The sequence below is a fragment of the Megascapheus bottae genome, chromosome 2, assembly GCF_031878675.1.
Source record: "Megascapheus bottae isolate mThoBot1 chromosome 2, mThoBot2.hap1, whole genome shotgun sequence".
Taxonomy (NCBI): Eukaryota; Metazoa; Chordata; class Mammalia; order Rodentia; family Geomyidae; genus Megascapheus; species Megascapheus bottae.
In genome coordinates, this window is record NC_143510.1 from 91,382,655 (window position 1) to 91,404,157 (window position 21,503).

The 21,503-nt window shown below is 42.4% G+C and overlaps 1 protein-coding gene across 2 annotated transcripts in view; it reads right to left on the reverse strand.

The window, feature by feature from the left end:
- The window catches only part of Mrtfa (myocardin related transcription factor A), a 103,020-nt gene that overhangs the window by 21,274 nt on the left and 60,243 nt on the right, over positions 1-21,503 (reverse strand). For both annotated transcript variants that reach the window (XM_090328782.1, XM_090328781.1), the window contains exon 2: positions 9,933-9,998. In XM_090328782.1, coding sequence (XP_090184908.1) covers positions 9,933-9,939 — 7 coding nt within the window. In that variant the 5' untranslated portion in view covers positions 9,940-9,998. The remainder of the gene's footprint in view (positions 1-9,932; positions 9,999-21,503) is intronic.

The window sequence follows — 21,503 nt, forward strand, 5'->3', positions numbered from 1 at the left end:
AAGATACATGACCAGATGTGGTGGTGCAAGCTCATAAATCCAGCTATTCAGAAAGAGAAGACAGGATGACTAAGGTCTGAGGTAAATGTTCAAGACAGATAAAAAAAGGGCTGGGAAAAGGCTCAAGTGGCATAGTACTTGCTTAGCAACATGTGAGGCCCTCACAGTATCCCCCCCCAAAAAAGTAAAGAAAGAAAAGATAAAAATAATCAAAAATTTTAGAAAAGAAATTACCCTATTTAAAAAACAAAAAGAATAGATTCTAAAGGAGAGATAGAAAAATAAAAAATAAGCAAACCAGAGTCTCAAGAACTATGGTACTTAAAAAAAAATTATCACTGTGGCCAAGTACCAATCAATTACATGTAACCCTAGCTGTTCATGAGGCTCAGATTTGGAGATTAAACATTTGAAGATGGCCTGGGCTGGAAAGTCCATGGGATACCATCTTCAATCAACCAGCCATAAGCTGGGCTAGAGCTGTGGCTTAACTAACAGAGTGCCAGCTGAGCAAGCAAAATATTGCACAATTCATACATATTCTAAAAGACAGGCGGGAAAAGTGTGAAACAGAAAAATACCTAAAGGAACAATGACAAATTTGGCAAGGGACATAAATCTACAGATCCAACAAGCTTAGTAAACCCTCAAGATTGGCAAAAACAAACAGGGAAAGAGTTGTCTCTAACTTGATCTTTTACATAAAAAATAAAACAAGCAGAAACATATCTGACAATTGCCACATACATCAGCCCATGTCTTCACTCACATGTCCCCGCCCCTTTTTCATTTTGAATTTTTCAAACCTATAAAACACACTGAAAGTATAAATAAAGGAGAGCCCTTAGCCTGTGACCTACATTTTCCAGTTACCTTTTAACCATATTTGCTTGTTTCCCCTGTTCCCCCTCCTCTTGTATACATAGTTAATTGTCTTCATTTATGGAATCACTTGAAATTATTGCAAACATTTCACCTTTATTCCTTCACTGTTCATTTATTAAAGACAGGAATTCTTACATAACTAAACTTACTTTTACGATGTCTAAGAAAGTGAACATTAATTCAGTAATACCTAACTTGAAATTCCCCAAATGATCCCTAAAACATCTTTTCTCCCAACCCAAGATTTAATCAAGAATCTACAGTTTGTTGTTGGTTCTTCAGTCACAGTCTAGAACAATACCTTACCATGTCTTATTTTAAGTATCTAAGCCAGCTGTCTTGCAAAATATTCTATGCTCTGAATCTACATCTACATCAGATGTTTTTGGTACACCATGCACAGTGATGAAAGGGATGGGAATAGAGCAGACCTTGTTCAGAAACTGTTCCCCCACTCATGTGTGATAGCTATAAAACTAAACTGAATAATAGCAATTTTAATCTGATCTTTCACATTTGATTTATTATTCCTGTTTTATCTTTTGGAAATAAATAGCTTGTCACTTTCTTTAAATCGGCAATGGGATAGAAAGGAGGATTTCAGATTTCACTTTAGGAAATGTCAAAGAGCACATATTCTATTCCTTTTCCCATTATCCCTTCCTTGGGATGTGTGTGTGTACACACACATGTGCACCAGTACTGGGGCAACACTACTAGAGCCACACCCTATCTTGTAGAGGTCAGTCCAGCAGGAAAGGATGAATCCTTTGCCTCACTGCTTGGCCAATACACAGGAACCAGACAGATTATAGGCACTTTCATTAATTTTTGTCAAAAACAACACCACATAAGGCTACCTAGGAGGCAAGGCAAGATAGACATCTTCCAACAATGGAGATGTGTGTGTGTGAGTATGTCCCCAAACATAGCACCTTAAAGTTACTTTTTGCTAGGTGCTGGTGGCTCACACCTGTGATCCTAGCTACTCAGAAGGCTAAGATCTGAGGGTCATGGTTTGAAGCCACCCTAGGCTGAAAGTCTGTATGATTCATATCTCCAATTAATCACAGGAAAAATAGAAATTAGAGCTATGACTCCAGTGGCAGAGTGCTAGCTTTGAGCAAAAGCAGCTCAGGGACAGTGCCCAGAACCAGAGTTCAAGTCTCAGGACGAGGGAAGGGGGTGGGGGAAGATCTGAAGCAGGGAAGGGCAACATCTCAATTTAAAACTTCAAGTCTGTCACCTACGTGGATAAAAAAGTTATAATTTCCTAAGCTCCTTTCAAGATCATTGTACTATTCTTCTCCCCCACCACCACTTCAGTCATGGGGCTTGGGAGCTGTCCTTAAGCTCTTTCGCTCAAGGCAATCACTCTACCCCTTGAGCCACAGCATCACTTCTGGTTTTCTGGTGGTTGCTTGGAAATAAGAGTCTCACAGACTTTTATGTCTGGGCTGGCTTTGAACCATGATCCTCAGATCTCAGCCTCCTGAGTAGCTAGGACTACAGGCTCCTGGCAAATACTTTCATTCTTAAGAGTCAAAATCAGAAGACTGGGGCTAGATCAGTGGTACAGTCTACAACTTCGAGGCCCTAGCTTTGACCTAAAACACTGGAAAGTATTATTTTTAATCTGAGTTGCTTTGTCTTTTCCCTCCTATCCTTGCTAGGCCCCACTTAGGCTGGCTCCACATCAACCGGATCAGTCTGTGGTCATCATGCTCAAGAAAGACTGCCACAAAAATATAGTCTTCTGCCTTGTCACCCGTAAGGCAAGGAGATTTCTGAGTAGACCATGGAGAGGGCCCTCATTCAATGAGTAGTGGAAAGGAAGCATTTTGTATGTCATTGTTGATACTGACATTATCAGATAATTTTTCTTAGGATTCTGAATGTAGTCAGAGAAAGGACTCAACCTAGAACACAGAAAATAAGCTTCATAGCAGCTCTAACTGCTGGAAATCACATGCTAGATTTCAGGTGTTTGTTAGGGCAGCTATCTACTAAGAGTAGGTGCTAAATTCTTCAGAAAGGGGCCAGGAGTTTGGCCTAGTGGTAGAATGCTTGCCTAGCATGCATGAAGACCCAGGTTCGATTCCTCGGTACCACATACATAGAAAAAGTCGGAAGTGGTGCTGTGGCTCAAGGGGTAGAGCTCTAGCCTTGAGAAAAGCCCAAGGATAGTGCTCAGGCCCTGAGTTCAAGCCCCAGGACTAGCAAAAAAAAAATTCTTCAGAAAATCCATGGTAAAGAAGAAATTTAAAATCTCTTCTATTTAATGAAGGTATGACCAAAGTAGAAAGATAGTAGTAGCCTTGAAGCCCCACAACTGACAGATACTAACAGCATCATCGAGAACTAAGAGAAACGGCTTACCCTCACTCTACCTCCTCTTACTAACTCGGGGTCCTGTATTATGACATTGTTTTCAGCTTTCAAGAACTTTCAAAGTTGGAATTTTGGTGAAAGCACAGCAAGCTATCATCAAAAATTTCCATGTGGCTAAGTGCCATCATAAACTGACCTCCTAGGGGTAGTGTGGCCTAGGGCAAGTCATGTGACTCATCTGAGGCTCCCCATCCACAAAAGGCAGGCAGTTCTGTTACTACTGTACTAGGTACTTACTGGCAGGAGATAAAAGTGAAAGTACCCAACCATCTGCTAGAAGCCAGCTTACACCACGCACTGCTACTGCACTCACTTGCTTTCCCTGTGCCTGTCCTCCTGAAGACACGGCAGGTGCGAAAAGTCAGCCACTGACAGCTGACTCGGCCTGACCTCCATTTCTTGCCTTTTTGAGTTAATATACTAAAATATCTACAAAAATATTCTGCAACAAAACCATTAACCAAAGTGTGTGTCAACAGCTCCAGGGACTCACTGTGATGATGAGAAACAGAACCAAGCTTATGTGAAACAAAGACAGATCTTGGGTGGTGGGATGTGGGAAGGACCACACATTTTGGGGCATGCGAGGATCCAAATAGAGTCCTGAAGCATTCTTTGTATACACCCGGGTTTTTTGGTTTGTTTTTGTTTTTTGTCTTTTTAGGTTTTGGTGGTGGTGGTGGAGGTGGTCATGGGACCTAACTCTGGGCCTGGGAGCTCTCCCTGAGCTCTTCAGCTCAGGGTTACTGCTCTACCCCTTCAGCCCCAGCACCACTTCCAGTTTTTTGGTGGTTAATTGGAGATAAGAGTCTCGCGGACTTTAGTGTCCAGGCTGGCTTTGAACCTCAAGCCTCAGATCTCATCAGCCTCCTGAGTAGATAGGATTACAGATGAGAGCCACTGCACCCTACATGCACCCTGTTTTGCAGGCCTGCTACTGCTCCTGTTTTAGCACCTAAAACAGCAAGCAAGTCAACTACTAAGAATTAGCATAGGAAAAGAGAGTGGACTGAGGGCAGCTCAATCTTTTCCTTCTCAGTGGGACAAGTTGCTCTAGAGTTTCCCACTTTTAACCCAATGTTGAGAGAAGCTGAGACTAAGAGAGATAGACACATGGTCTCATGCAGGCTGGGTGTCCTTAAATAAAGTAAATTCCAGAGATTACAGATATGAAGGGCCAGCTGGGCACTTGCAGCTCATACCTGTAATCATAACTAGTTATGAGGTTGAGACCTGGGGGATTGTTGTTGGAATCCAGCTAAGGCAGAAAAAGTTCTGCACACGCTAGCTCTAATTAATCTTGCTAACCATGACCAAGCAAGTCCAGTGGACATGAGATCCCTGAGTACCAATAAAAATAAAAAGTAAATAAAATGGCTGAACAATTTGAAATTTATTGCTGTGGTTTGAATTAGCCTATGCTAATGAAAGGTTTGGTCCCTAGCCTGTGGACGTATTCAGAAGTGGTGGATCCTTCAGGAGGCTGGCGGGAGGTCTGGCCACTGGGGCATGACATGGAAGGGGTCATCTTCTTCTGTGCTTTCATTTCCCAGCCGCCACAAAGTGAGCACCTTCAATCCACCATGTACTCACCAGAAAGTACTATACTCCACAGCCTAAGAGCCACAGGCTAACCAGGCACAGATGGACTGAGGCTCCAGCTCTGAGGGGTGGGTGGGATTAGGATAGATGGGGGCCAGGGAGGTAAGAGATCATGAAGGGGTGTCATTGATCAAGAGGCACTGGGTACATATTGAGGAGAAATCTCTTAAAAGATTCAAGGCCAGGCACTGGTGCTCACACTGGTAACCCTAGCTACTCTGGAGACTGAGATCTGAGAACCACTATTTATAGCCAGACAGGGCAGAAAAGTCTGGGAGACTTTTATCTCTAATTATCAGAAAACTGGAAATAAGGGTCTGGGAGCATAGCCTAGTGGTAGAGTGCTCACCTACCATGCACAAATCCCTGGGTTCAATTCTTAGGTACAATATACACAGAAAAAGTGGTGCTGTGACTCAAGTGACAGAGCAAAATATGTCCAAGGGCAGTGCCCAGGCCCTGAGTTCAAGCCCTAGGACTGAGGAAGGAAGGAAGGAAGGAAGGAAGGAAGGAAGGAAGGAAGGAAGGAAGGAAGGAAGGAAGGAAGGAGAAAGAAAGAAAGAAAGAAAGAAAGAAAGAAAGAAAGAAAGAAAGAAAGTGAAAAAAAAACTGGAAGTGGCTCAAAGTGGTAGTGTACTAGGAGGGGGAGGGAGAGAGGGAGAGAGGGGGAGAAGGGAGAGAGAGAGAGAGAGACAGAGAGAGAGACAGAGAGAGAGAGAAAGAGCTCAGAGCTAGTACCCAGGCCCGAGTTCAAGCACCACAGTCAATCAAAAAAAAAAAAAAGAAGATTTAAAACTATTTAAAGAAACTTTAAGTTGATAAAAACAGAAAAGTAACAAAAAACCAACTGACTCAAAACAAAAACTTCTTTTTTTCTTGCAATGCTGGAGACTGAGTCCCTGTGCATGCTACAGAAGTGCTCTACCACTGAGAACATACTTAGCCTTCAGAATCTATTTTTTGTGTATGAGGTTTTTTGTCTTGGGTTTATTTTTTTTTCCTTTTGTAGTTTTTGGGAAACTTGCTGTGTAAGAAGCTCTATCATTTGAGTTTTTACCTTCCATCACCAAATAAATTTTTTAACCAGTTGATTACCTCAGGTATTTTTGGTATGCATGCCAAAAGACAGAGGTACCTCCAGGATTTTTATATGTCAGCCACATTTCCTATCTGGCTTTCATACTACAGCTCTAAGGCTTCAGACCATTTTGTTGTCATTTCAGTTCATACTCCTTGATAAAACCAAAATCAACCTTAAAAAAAAAATTATCCAGGTGTGTGGTGCACGAAGAAGGTTGAGGCAACAGAATTAAACGTAAAGTCCAGTCTGGGCCACATAGCAAGACTATTACAAAGTAATAATTTTTTTAAATCTGTCTTTTCTAAATATTTCTAGATCATCTATTCAGAAACAGAATACAAATCATTTGTGTCCTTCCACAAATAATCTAGTAGGTTGAAGAATTTTAAATTATGAGCATATCCACTATGTATCAGGTCTCCTGTTGGCCATGTGACTCTGTAGGATTTGAACTGCTGAGGAAAACTAGACAGTAGCAGTAAGAAGTGACTTTATGAGCTGGAGGCATAGCTCAAGTAGTAGAGTACCTGCCTAGCAAGCTCAAGGCCTTAAATTCAATACCCATCCCGCCCCAAATTAAAACCTACAAAATAAACGTGACTTTATAATCTTCTCTACTTTGCTAGTGAACAGAGGGACAGAGAAGACTTTTTTTTCCCCCTAAATTCTACCTGAAAGAGGGCACTGGTCAGCTCCTAAAAAAGCTCCTTTGGTTCACAGGGGCTGCAGTTCAGAGTTTACCACACAATGCTTCAGCGGCTCCCAAATGGACTTTAGCAAGGCCAGTCCAGAGCCACCAAAGTCTGCCTTCAACCTGGCCCTCACAGGAAGGCACTTTATCTATTAAGAGCCCACAGTGATATAATGTGTGCCTGACAATAGAACTTTCCATGAGAGAGATAGAGACAGAGAGAGAGAGAGAGACACAGACAGACAGACAGAGACAGAGAGAGCGCGAGTGTGCACCAGGCGTGGTGGCTCATGCCTGTGATCCTAGCTACTCAGGAGGCTGAGATGTGAGGATCACGGTTCAAAGCCAGCCCAGGCACTAAAAAGTTTGTGAGACTCTTATCTAGAATTAACCACCAGAAAACAGGAAGTGGTGCTGTGGCTCACCGATGGTCATGGGACTTGAACTCTTGGCCTGTGAGCTGTCTCTGAGCTCTTCAGGTCAAGGCTACCACTCTACCCCTTGAGCCACAGCACCACTTCTGGTTTTCTGGTGGCTAACTGGAGAGAAGAGTCTCACTGATTTTCGTCCCTGGGCTGGCTTTGAACTGAGATCCTCAGATCTCAGCCTCTTGAGTAGCTACAATTACAGGAGTGAGCCACAGGCAGGCGCTTGACAAAGATGACCTTTTTTTATTTAAACTTACAATGTTGTCACCTTCAAGTTTTATAAACTGAAAACCAATGGACAAGGGCTATAGCTCCATGGTACAGCATGTGTTTGGTTCAGTCTTAAGGTAGAGCAGGGGAAGAATTAAGACAGGGAGAAAAGAGTATGAAGAGACGATATTTACCCATGGTGACCCTGCGCCTTTGGCTGGAGAGCCCTTTCTCCTAAGCCATAGAAAAGTGAAGCTTTCTTTTCAGAAAGGAATGTATGTAAACACCTTAGGCCAACACAATAGAGTCCATGGGCACTTCAATCTAGACTTCACCTTTTCAAATTTCCAGATCTTTAAATCTCAATAGCAATTGGCCAATCCTTTACAGTTTGTCCCAGCACTGCTCACATTAAAAAAAAAAAAAAAAAGATTCCTTTGCTCACTATGTGGCAGCCACAATTTGATATTCTTCAAACATGTCAAGTTCTTACTACACTAGGCCCTTTACACTTGCTTCTCCTTCTGTTGGAGCCCCTCTTCCTGCCTTTTTTTTTTTTTAAATCTCAGACTGGACTCAAACTCAGTACCTGATACTTTCACTCGTTGGCTAGTGCTCTGCCAACTGAACTAGACCACCTCTTCTTGCCTCTTAACTGCAGACTAACATTCACCATTTTAGGTCTCTGCTATGATATTTTCTCTTCAGAGAGGCCTTCTTTGGCCCCCCTTTTTAGCTTTGTTTTGTTTTGTTTCTTTGATGCCATGTAACCCAAGCTGGCCTCAAACTCATGATCTACTCACATGCTAGGATTATAGGAATGCACCACTATACCCAGGTTCTTATCTACCAGAAACCTGTTACTTATTTAAAAATATCTTTCATGCTGGGTGCCAGTGTCTCATGCCTGTAATCCTAGCTACTCAGGAGGCTGAGATCTGAGGATCACAGTTCAAAGCCAGCCCAGGCAGAAGAGTTCCTGTGAGATTTTTTTTTTTCCAGTCCTGGGCTTGAGCTCAGGGCCTGAGCACTGTCCTTGGACTTTCTCAAGGCTAGAGCTCTACCACTTTAGCCTCAGCACCACTTCCGGCTTTTTTCTATGTATGTGGTGCCGAGGAATCGAACCGGGGTCTTCATACATGCTAGGCAGGCACTCTACCACTAGGCCAAACTCCCAGTTCCTCCTGTGAGACTTTTATCTCCAATTAACCCCTCAAAAACTGGAAGTGGCACTGTGGCTCAAGTGATAGAGCGCTAGCCTTGAGCTGAAGAGCTCAGGGACAGGGCCCAGGCCCTAACTTTAAAAAAAAAAAACTGTCATTTAAATATGTCACAGTATTTTATAGGCTCTAAAATTATCTTCTTGGGGCCGGGAGTTTGGCCTAGTGGTTAAAGTGCTTGCCTAGCATGCATGAAGACCCAGGTTCGATTCCTCGGTACCACATACATAGAAAGAAAAAAAAAAAAGCCGGAAGTGGTGCTGAGGCTCAAGTGGTAGATCTCTAGCCTTGAGAAAGTCCAAGGACAGTGGTCAGGCGCTGAGCTCAAGCCCAGGACTGGCCAAAAAAAATAAATAAATAAAATAAAATTATCTTCTTTATTCATCTGTCTCTTTTTCTCATAATCAGTCTGCCCTTTTAAATATAAATCTAAGAGCAGGAGTAGATGGTTTGTGTTTTGTTTGCCAATCCTGGGCTTGGGCTCAGGGCCTGATCACTGTCCTTGGGTTTTCTCAAGACTAGAGCTCTACCACTTGAGCCATAGCACCACTTCTGGCTTTTTCTATGTGGTACCAGAGAATGGAACCTAGATTTTCATGCATGCTAGGCAAGCCCTCTACCACTAGGCCAAATTCCCAATCCCAGATAGTTTGTTTTTAAAGAGTGAATGAGCATTAGATGCTGGTTGTGTAAAAACTGAGTAAAGATGAAAAACATCACTTCTCCCGGATGAAGCTAAACATTGCCTGTGGCATTTCTTTTTACTCCACTAGGGTGTGTCCAAGTGTGATGTCACACAAACAAGAGGGAAAGCCTACTCTCTGCTTTGCTGATGACTTTTTTTTTTTTAATGTCCAAAAGAGTAAAATCTTGCTACTTTCAGCTTTCAACTCTACTAAGTTCCAAAATTTGGCTTCATTTCTCTCCCAAGGGATGTAGTCCTGCACCCCGGGGCCAGGGTGCACACTCAGGTAGCTCAGGCCAATGTCAGCCACGGGTGCCTAAAGACCTCACTGAAGATCCAACTTCTGCAGGCAGAAAACATCATTCAAACAGATAGAACAGAGGTTTCTCAGCCCAGCAACTTGAACCCCAAGGTAGAGCATATACAACTCTTCCTCATAATACCTCAGTGCAAAGTCTGCTTAAAGGGAAGTACAGCAGCCATCAGAAACCCTCTGAAAGGTGCAGTTCAAAAGCGAAGGATGATTTGCTGACACTCTTTAAGTTAATGCTGTCTGATTCACATAACTTGATTGATTAGGACATTTATCTTTTTACTAAGAATTCCTGAGTTGGGGGAACCATGAGGCAGAAGTAGTACCTGGTGGCCTGGTTTTGTTACAGCTTCCTGTACTGTATCAGGTCCACACAGCCATATCCTAAAAGCAACACTGAGAAATGAGGAGATAAAGGGCACTTACGTGGCATGATCCCTTGGCTCACTAGTTCTTCCCTGGTCCGGCGCTGCTGGAGCTTCAACTGGAGCACTGTGGAGCAGCAGAGAGAGAGAAGAGAAGAGAGGTCAGCTGGATATTCCTCCTCAAAAAACACATTTTCAAATGCAGACAATGTCTGAAAACAGAGGATGTAACAAGAATGAAAGATCCCTTGAACTGCAACTGTGTGTAATTGCAGAAGTGGCTTGATACAGCAGGGTTTCCGTGTTCTGCTGTGGGCGGCAAGAGGAAGTTGCGAAGGGTCCTGCGGGGTGATAACAATCCACAAACTACCAGAGTCTTGCCTCTTGCTCAAAACCTACAGCACTTGGTCTTTCTCCTAAGGCTGAAAAACATCAGTTCTCAACTCGAAGAAAACTGAGGGCCAACACCCAGCAGAAAGAGCTTTCTCCATATGCTGTACACTTTCTCAGCATGCTTACACTACAAGTATTATGGTAAATGGAGTAGCTTTTCATAAAGACGAGGAAGTACAGGCTATCTATAACGCTTTTCTCTAAAAATGATCGCTATTTTCACTGTGCAGCATGTTTCTCTACATATTCTGCCACTGCTGTCACTGTCTTCTTTCTCTTCCTCTTCACTCAGGGCCTTTTTCTGTTAAGGTGAGACGAAGAAGCTGGATGAGTCAATTCACATCTTGCTAGTGGAGACTGAGGGGTATTTCTTTCAGCTCTACTCTGGCAATACTACTTAACAAAACAGGGATTTTTATTTATTTTAAGTTAAAAGGCAAATAAGCCCAATGGCTCCTAAAGGGTGTGACAGCTTCACATCATGCAAAATGACAATGGTATAGCCAAGCTTCAGACTGAGAGGGAACATATCTGGGGAGTGTGTAGGAGGATCCCACAGGCCGAGGGAAGGGCCCAGCAGGACCACGGTTCTTCAACTGGAGGGTTCTGAAAGTCCCATGTGAGGAAACGTGTATCCACTGGGAATCAGGGTACCAGTACTGGTCTTTATACATAGTCATTTTTAGCAAGGCATCCCAAAATGGGAGAAAGATGATCAGGTTTTTATCTACATGTCAAACTAAATAGGTCCAAAGTGGAACTTGGCCTTTCTCCTAGAAACCTAATCTGATCCCCAACATCTTATCTCTTAGTATCATTATCCTCCCAGTGCTGATTCTCAATGCTTACGCCAACTTCAACTCTTCTTGGTTCTCACACTCCTATTTTACCTCTCCGTGCTTTTTACCTAGCTACAGTGTTAGCTCAATGGCTTGTTCTCACCTAGCCAATCAAGTCTGTTCAGTTTCTCTTCCTCAAATATTATAAACTTTTTCTACTTCCTTTATGTACTCCACCTGAAAATGCCCAGCATCTTCTTTTTTTTTTTTTTTTTGCCAGTCCTGGGCTTGAGCTCAGGGCCTGAGCACTGTCCTTGGACTTTCTCAAGGCTAGAGCTCTACCACTTGAGTCTCAGCACCACTTCCGGCTTTTTTCTATGTATGTGGTACCGAGGAATCGAACCTGGGTCTTCATGCATGCTGGGCAAGCACTTTAACCACTAGGCCAAACTCCTGGCCCGCCCAGCATCTTCTTTCACCTTCCAATTCATTCCCCACATTCAGAATGACTCTATTCCTCCTGTGAGCTACCTCTACTGCCTACTATGAAAAGTACAATAATATTTTGTCTTAGATAGTTGTTACTCTCTAAAAATATATTTTCTGGCAGTTTATAACTCTTAGAGGGTGGGAATATATCTTTTTGGTGTATTGGAACTTGAACTCGGGGCCTTCATGATTGCTGGACAGGAATTCTACCACTTATGTCCCAATACTTTTTTGCTTCAGATTATTTTCAGACAGGAATTATGTTATTACTTAGAGCCAGTGTCAGATGGTGATCCTCCTACTTATATCTTCTCATGAGCCTGGAACTACAAGCATGCCCTCCCATTCCTCTTATTTGTTGAGATGCTGCTAACTTTTTTTGCCTGGGTTGCCCTAAAAAATATCATCCCAGTTTCTGTCTCCCAAGTAGCAAAGATTATAGGCATGAGCCACCACATCCAGCAAGAATGTATCTTATTAATATTTATACGCCATCCCCTCAAACTTCATACACAAGTAGGTGCTCTACTATTTAAACCATACCTTCAGTCACTTTTAGCCCTGGTTATTTTTTTTCCAGCCCTGGGCCTTGAACTCAGGGCCTGACACTGTCCTTGGGCTTTCTCAAGGCTACAGCTCTACCACTTGAGCCTCAGCACCACTTCCAGCTTTTTCTATGTATGTGGTATGTATGTCGAACCTGGTCTTCCTGCATTCTAGGCAAGCACTCTACCACTAGGCCAAACTCCAGGCCTAGCACTGGTTATTTTTGAGGTAGGGTCTTATTTATACCTAGGTGAGGATCTTGCATAATACCCAAACTGGCCCGGGCTGTGATCCTGCTACTTGGATTTCTCTGTGTTGTTGGAGATGACAAGTAGGACTACTGAGCCCAGCCACTGGTTGAGATGGAGGAAATCAGTGGATAACTCACACTGGCAAACTCCATAAACCCTATGTAATTTGGGCTTACTGTAGAAGCTGATACATTAGTGCATGCCTGTAACCTCAGCATTCAGGAGGGTAATGCAGGAGAACTGAGATGGAGGCCAGCTGAGATATGTAGTAAGCTTTTTTTTAAAACTCTATATCAAAAAAGAATAGGTAGAGATTCCCTTCTTGAATACTTGCTTGTTAAATACATCATTTGAAATATGATGTAAAAATCAATGCTAATAAATTCTTTACTTAAAAAAAGAATAGGAAGAAAGAAGAAAGGGAAGGAAAGAAAGCAGATGAGAAGAGAAGAAGAAAGACAGGGTGGGAAGAAAGAAGAAAGGAAGGATTATACCAACCTGCAGTATATTTCAGAGACCATAAATTTAATCATCACCCACCCTTACCAAGAAATATCTTTGTAATATCTCTGCTATCTAAAGTATTAAACATTAAAGTAATCAAATGATTAGTTTCATAGCTACTGCTATGAAAATTTAAAAAAGAATTTGATATAATTTGTTACTGTACATCATTTCCACTCCCCAAGTCAGAAAACTAAAAAATACCTACTCGTGCACAAACCTGAGTATATTTCAGTACTGAATTCCACAAATACACCATCTATTTCTAAATGGGTCTGTGTGAGTAGCCTATATAAGGATGAACAGATGTCTTTAAAGCTAATGGATGGTGAAATCAACTAAGTCATCTGCCAGAAAAGAATGAAAGAAAAAGAGAAGAAACCCAAACAGAAAGTGGGAAACCCTAGGCTCACCACTCTGTAAATAAGCAAGTGTTTTTCCTGTATCGAACAAAAACATCAACTGGCTTCTGAATAAATGGGTACTTGACAAATCAAAATATAGTGAAGTTGTTTTAAAACTTGTCCACAAGCCGGGCACTGGTGGCTCATGCCTCTAATCCCAGCTACTCAAAAGGCTGAGATCTGAGGATTACAGTTCAAAGTCAGCCTGGGTTTAGGAAAGTCCATGAGACTCTTATCTCCAATAAACTACTCAGAAAAAGCCAGAAGTAGCACTGTGGCTCAAGTGGTAGAGTGCTACCCTTGAACACAGAGTGGTTCAAGGACAGAGCTCAGGCCCTGAGTTCAAGCCCCAGGACTAGCAAAAAAATAACAACAATAACAACAAAAAACCTGTCCACAGCAATTTGCCTTTCTTTTCTTTTTTTTGCTGGTCGTGGGGCTTTAACTCTGGGCCTGGGCACTGTTCCTGACCTATTCAACTCAAGGCTACCACTCTACTACTTGAGCCACAGCACTACTTCCAGTTTTCTGGAAGAATCTCATGGACTTTAGTGCCTGGGCTGGCTTTGAACCATGATCCTCAGATCTCAACCTCCTGAGTAGCCACTACGCCTGGCTCACAGATTACAGATGCCTGGCTCACAGTAATTTTCCCCCAAGTTCTGCTGCCCGGGTTACTTGTTGGGGTGGAGAATGCTCCTCATTTGTTTACCTAACAAGAAGTTACTGAGTGAGCACTGCAATGTCAGGTACTCTGTCAAGTACACAGACACAACTGGTTTCTGCTTCAATGCACTTTCAGCCCAGTGGGGAAATATATCAAATCAGTGACAACAAATAAGTCAGTGCAAGTTGCGATATTTAAAACACTTTGTAGCCAGTACCAGTTGCTCACATCTGTAATCCTAGCTACCTGGGAAGTGGCGTTCAAGTGGGAGTTCAAGGCCAGCCCAGGTAAAGTTGTCAAGACCCCCCATTTAACAAAGAGAAAGTTGTGCACAGTGGTTCATGCCTGTCACCATAGCTACTCAGTGAGTTTAAATGGGAGCACTGAAATCCAGGCTGGCCAAGGCACAAATACAAGACTCTATTTGAAAAATAACTAAAGCAAAAGGACCAGATGGGTAGCTCCAACTGTAAAGCTCAACCAGCAACACCTCTGCAAACGGTCAGGAGTGTAGCTTAGTGGTAGAGTGCTTGCCTAACATACACAAAGCCCTGGGTTTGATTCCTTGGTAGTACATACACAGAAAAAGCTAGAAGTGGTACTATGGCTCAAGCACTAGCCTTAAGAAAGCTCAAGGACAGTGCCCAGGCCCTGAGTTCAAGCCCAGGACTAGAAAAAAAAATTTAAAAAAAACTAGGCAAATATTTCAATATAAAAACAAACAAACCTGAAATACTGCTATAGTCCCAAGCATTTTAGAATAGGGATATTCTGCCCAGATACAATTTTCTTAAGCCTTAAAGACACTAAGCTCCCCTTAGTCTCTCCTCCCTACCCCACCCCCATTTCTGGGGCTTGAACTCTGGGTCTGGCACTGTCCCTGAGCTTCTTTTGGTCAAGGCTAGATAGAGCTCTTCCACTTGAGCCACAGTGCTACTTCGGTTTTTTTTTTTTTTTGGAGTAGTTTATTGGAGATAAGAGTCCTATAGACTTGGGCCCGGGAGTTTGGCCTAGCGGTTAAAGTGCTTGCCTAGCATGCACAAAGACCCGGGTTCGATTCCTCGGTATCCCACATACACAACCAAGCCAGAAGCGTCAGAGACGAGACTGCGACGGCGACAGAGAGCGAAAGAAGCGAGCTGAGCTGAAGTGAACAGAGCCCAACCGAGTGGTGGCCGGAGCGAGCAGGACCGGAGCGTGCGGGAGCGAGCCGAGCCAGAGCCAGCGAGTCTGGAGCGAGCAGAGCCAGGAGCAAGCGAGAGCTGGCCGGGCCGGAGCAAGCGGGGCCAGAGCAAGCCAGGAGCAGGGCCGGGCCGGAGCGAGCGGGGCCAAGATCAAGCTGGAGCGAGCCAGGCGGAAGCAAGCGGGGCCAGAGCCAGCAGGCCGGAGCGAGCGGGGCCTGAGCTAGAAAGGGGGCCTAGCCGGGCCGGAGCGAGCGGGGCCGGAGCGAGCGGGGCCAGAAAGAGAAAGGGGCAAAAAAAAAAAAAAAAAAAAAAGAGTCTTATAGACTTTCCTGCCCAGGCTGGCTGCAAACCTCTATCCTCAGAACCACTCAGATCCTGAGTAGAGGATTAGAGGTGTGAGTCACCAGCGTCCAGCCCCTTAGTCCTTTTCATGGTTAATTTTCCTCTTCAACTCAGGAATGCAGTCTGACTGGATTAGCATTGTATATATACTGCAACAAAAAATTTATTTCTGGTTTATTTTCAGTGCAACAAAAGAACTTAAAAGACTTTACATATTCTAAGTGAATGCAGTACACCTACAGCATCCATCTTTAAGGAATGACCAAAGGACATCAGAAAAAGAATAAGAAGATATGGGTTCCAGTCTTGGCTCTGTTGCTACCTAAACCAAGTTCCCAAACTTATCTTTGCTTGCCCAGCACTCTACCACTTGAACCATGCCCCTAACCCTAACAAAAATATAAATTTGCGAACTAACCCCTGCTCAGTGAAGCTGAAAATGTAGACATTGTACATGAAAAGTACTTTTTAAAACCATAGAACAGTATATTCCCTAGAGGCTTTAACTAATCTGGCACTGTACTTCAAAAGAGAACTTTATTCTTCAAAGTAAAAAGGCCACATGTCAAATTGTTTTGGTGGTGGAGAGAGAAATTAAAAGGGAAAGGGAGGGCTCTGTTTTTCTACAGAAGTCAGTGAGGGAATAAGTAGTCAGGGAAGTTCCTCTGTTCCCAGATTCTCAGCACCTATTATGTCTTAGGCAGAGGAGTCAGTATCATTCATTATTAAATGCACAGCAAGTAGGTAAAGCATGGTCTTAAAAGTTCTGAGCTGCCAATGCACAAGCAGTCACTAAAAAACCCATAAAGGCAACTTTTTTTTTTTGTCAAAGGAAGAAAAGGAACTGCTGAATTTCAGATCTAGAGTTAGGATAAAAAGAAAGCAAAAATAAGAAAAAGTAAATTGTATCAGCATTCACACTAATTTCAGCATCTAAAATTCATACGGCTATAGCCAGGCCTGGCAACACATACCTATAATCCCAGCCCTCAGAAGGCTCACTCAAACAGAAAGCTTGCAAGCTTCAGAAGAACCTAGACTACACAGTGAGACTGTTCATCCCTTCCAAAAGAAAAATCATATAACTAAATAAAATGTGATATCTTGGACACTGGTGGGAAAATGGATGAAATCCAAAGAATAATTGGAGTTTATTTGATAATAATAATGTGTCCATTTTAAATGTGTCATAGTTATGTAACATGCAAACACTGGGGAAAACTGAGGAGATACACAGAAGTCTCTACACCATCTGTATAAATCTAAAATCATTGCAAAATAAAAATTTTCAAAAACTTATGGATTTGTGAAAGGGTATCAATGTATGTGAATTAATGCACCTTCTATCTGGCAAAAATCATGTAACCCTTTTACTAATTACAATAAAAACAAAACAAAACAAAACAAAAACTTATGGATTTGATTCTTCAGAGAGATTTATGAATCAATTACCAAAGCATACCAAGGGTCAAGTTTTCTTAATTGAAATGCTGCCATCTCTTGGAGAAATAGCCATAAATCCCACAAATCAATAATTATAAAGAATATGAAGCATTAACCCATCAATTAATAATTATGAACAGTAAATAATAATGGACCCTCTAAGAAACTGAAATTATAAAGTAATCATGGCAAAGCCAAATTGCGACTAGTCATTATGGAATCTTTTTTGTTGTTGCTGATCCTGGGGCTTGAACTCAGGGCCAGGGCAATGTCCCTGGGCTTTTTTGCTTAAGGCTAGTGTTTTACCACTTGAGCCATAGCTCCACTGCAGACTTTTTTGTGTGCATGTGTGGATTGTGGGGCTTGAACTCTGGACTTGGTGCTGTCCCTGAACTCTTCAGCTCAAGGCTACCACTCTACCATGAAGAGGCACAGCGCTACTTCCAGTTTTCTGGTGGTTCACTGGAGATACGAGTTTCATGGACTTCTGTGTCTCAACTGGCTTTGAACCTTGATCCTCAGAGCTCAGCCTCCAAGTAGCTAGGATTACAGGCGTGAGCCCCTGGCACCCGCTAAAGAAATATTTTTTCTCTTTTTCTTTCTTTTTTTTTTTTTTTCCAGTCCTGGAGCTTTAAATCAGGGCCTAAGCTTTCACTAGACCAGTGCTCTACCACTTGAGCCACAGCACCACTTCCAGTTTGTGTGTGTGTGGTACTAAGGAATAGAACCCAGGGCTTTGTGCATGCTAGGCAAGCACTCTACCACTAGGCCTCACATCAGGCTTTTTGGTGGTTAACTCAAGACAAGAGTCTCACAAGCTTTCTTTCCCAGGTTGGCATGAAACCGTGATCCTCAAGATCTCAGCCTCCTGAGTAGTTAGGATTACAGGTATGAGCCACCAGTACTTGGTTCATAATAAAATCTTGCAAAAGATAGTATTGCAGAAGAATCCTTAAGTTTATTTTAAAACCATATACCCCAAATTGTAACAAATGATCCATTTATCTATTCATTGACTCATGTATAATATGTCTATTATAAATACAAGACATTGTGTTAAGCGATAAACTACTACCACAGAGACCAGGCCTCTGTCTTTACAGAGAACATGCTACTCTGTGTGAGAGAGGAAAGAGACAGACAGACAACAGAAACACAGAGACAGAAAGAGAGAGAGAAAGAGAAGAAGAGAGAGAGAGAGAGAGAGAGAGAGAGAGAGAGAGAGAGAGAGAGAGATTGTACATACTATAATTTCAGGTGATATAATGGTAAAGAAAAATACAGTACAATGAGAACAAGAAAGTGGCTAATGGATAGTAATTTTAGGTACAATAGATAAGATGTCAGAACAATAAAGACCTACAGAAACAGTATTTCAGAAAGCAGAAATAACAAATGCAAAGGCACTGAGAAGAGATTTGTCCTGAGAGAAAATTAAAATCTAAGAAATGAGGAGTCTAATATGCTAACCACCCCCCTATATTACACAGTCACTAGGTCAGATGTACTACTACAGTGACTCAATCTTATCAGCTACCTTTGTTACAAAACTTACCTGTCTTATGAGATGAAGAAACTGAGGTCCAAAAAGGTCAAGTAATTGATAGCAGAGCTAATAAGGAGTAGTGCCAGAGCTCAAACAGTTTATTCTATTATCTAAGTCCATGCTCTTTCAACTATATGATATTTAATGACATAGCAAAAAAATAATAATATATAAATGAAGTAAATCAAGCTAAATTCTTTTGTACACCATCAAAGGGGGGGGGGCTCTGCATTTACTCAGGAAGACAGATCTCATCCTGCCAGTTACTTCAGTGTTAGAGTATTTTCCCCAAGGACTTTCAGGCAGTGTTCAAACAACTCCATCACAGGAGACAGGCTTGTTGGTACAACCCTACAGCCTCAGTTGCTCAGGAGGCTGAGGAATGAAGAAGACTTAAGTCCAAGAGCTTGGGATCCTCTTGTGCAACACAGTGGGGCCCTGTTTCTTAGCCAAAAATAAGCAAAAAGACCTCCATTGAACAAGATCTGAGTATGGTATACAGAGGCCTAAATGGTGTAGAAAGGAACTAGAAACGTGCTTCCTTTAACATATTCACACAGATCCATCTGTACAATCCCTTCCAAAATTAAAGGCACCAGGAATGTCATTTCCCCTTTGGCATTAGTTCTACATGCACATCAGAAAAAGTGGGCAGTTTCAATGTTCACTTGCCAATTTTTGCTGGTCTGACTGGTACTGTCATGCTGCTCACACTTTGTTGAGGGTAAGCGATAGGTGATTAGACTCAAACCTGCTATCATTCCCATGGGAAGCCAGAAGAAACAAATAGTTTCTTCCTAGGCTGGGAACATAGCCTAGTGGTAGAGTGCTTGCCTCATATGCACAATTCCTTGGTATCACATATACACGATTCCTTGGTATCACATACATAGAAAAGGCTGGAAGTAGTGCTGTGGCTCAAGTGGTAGAGTACTAGCCTTGAGCAAAAAGTGTCCAAGGATAGTACCCAGACACTGAGTTCAAGCTCCACGACTGGTAAAGCAAAAAAAAAAAAAAGTTTCTTCCTTAATATTAGATTAATAGCCGGGTACCAGTGGCTTATACCTGTAATCCTAACTACTCAGAAGGCTGAGACCTGAGGATCACAGTTTAAAGTCAGCCTGAGCCGGTGGTGGCTCATGCCTGTAGTAATCCTAGCTACTCAGGAGGCTGAGATCTGAGGATCCAGGTTCAAAGCCAGCCTGGGCCCAAAAGGACCTGAAACTCTTATCTCCAATTAACCTCTAGAAAATGGGAAGTGAGGATTGGCTCGAGGATAGGGTGGTAGCCTTGAGCTGAAGAGCTCAGGGACAACACCCAAGTGGAGTTCAAGCCCCATGACCCACCAAAAAAAAAAAAAAGGCAGCCTAGACATGGAAGTCTGTGAGATTCTTATCTCCAATTAACCATCAGAAAACTGGAAGCGACTCTGTGGTTCAAGAGGCAGAACACTAGCCTTGGGTTAAAGAGCTCAGAAACAGTGCCTAGGCACAGAATTCAAGCCCCCCCCTCCAAAAAAATACACACACACACACACACACACACACACACACACACACACACACATATATATATACATATACACCCCACACACATTTAGATTATATTTATATTAGTGCACTTCTTCTATGTCTTTATAACATGGACTTGAAAATTACATGGCATGGCAAGATAATTATGAAAATCATGAAGAAGGTTTTCTAGGCCTCCATACACATCCTGAAAAAAACTTGGAAGGTATGCTTTCTTGGATTACCTGGTAAGGTGATTTCTACTAAAGTATTTCAAGCTCTTTTGGTAAGCTTTTCTATTTTACTTACTGATTTATTTATTTATTTATTTATTTTTTGCCAGTCCTGGGCTTGAGCTCAGGTGTGAACATTGGATTTTCTCAAGGCTAGAGCTCTACCACTTGAGCCTCAGCACCACTTCCGGTTTTTTTCTATGTATGTGGTACCAAGGAATCAAACCCGGGTCTTTATGCATGCTAGGCTAGCATTCTACCACTAAGCCAAACTCCTGGCCCCTACTTACTGATTTTTTTAAAGACATAAAACACAAGTGTATTTTGTAAATTTTTCAACACAGCCAGGTATGTTCGTGTACACTATAATCCCACCTACTCGGGAGGCATAGCCAAAGCAAGTCCAGGAAAGAAGGGGAAGGGGATAGAAGAAGGGGAGAAAGAGGGGTGGGGGAGGGGTTCCAGTGGTCCCTAGATTTCAATCTTTAGCAATGAAATTTCTAAAATATGCCATTACTATATATACCCAGAGTAAATCATATCTTGCTTAATGAAGATATTTCTAACCTCTTAATATTCGTGTGTGTGTGTGTGTGTGTGTGTGTGCACGCGCGCGCGTGCGCGCACGAGCACGCGTGCCAATCCTGAGGCTTGAACTCAGACCCTAAGCACTGTCCTTGAACTTTCTCACAACTAGAGTTCTACCACTTGAGCCACAGAACCACTTCTGGATTTTTCTATGTATGTGATACCAAGGAATTGAACCTGGGTCTTAGTACATGTTAGGTAAGCACTCTACCACTAGGTCAAACTCCGGGCCCTAACCTTTTAATATTCTTGAAATTAACTTAAAGTATAGTAATTAACAGCATTCCACTTAATTAATATCAATTGACATTCAGGAGGAATTTTTAAAATTTTATTGTCAGGGTAATGTATAGAGGGGTTACAGTTTCATTCATCAGGTAGTGGGGGTACATTACTTCTTGAACATTGATAGCCCTTCTCATGTTTTTCTTCCACTTTCCCTCCCCCCCACAAACATCTTGTTTTTCCCCTTCCCTTCCCTATTTCAAATAAACAAATAAACATATATATAATATACCAGGTAACAAAGTCAGATAAACCATAAGGGGGAAAAATCTGAAAAGAAATAACTTCACATAGCACATTAAAAACAACAATCACAAGCCGGGTGTGGTGGCTCATGCCTGTAACCCTAGCCTGGGCACAGCAGTCCATGAGACTCTTATCTCCAATTAACCACCAGAAAACTGGAAGTGGCACTGTGGCTCAAGGGGTAGGGTGGTAGCCTTTAGCTGAAGAGCTCAGGGACAACG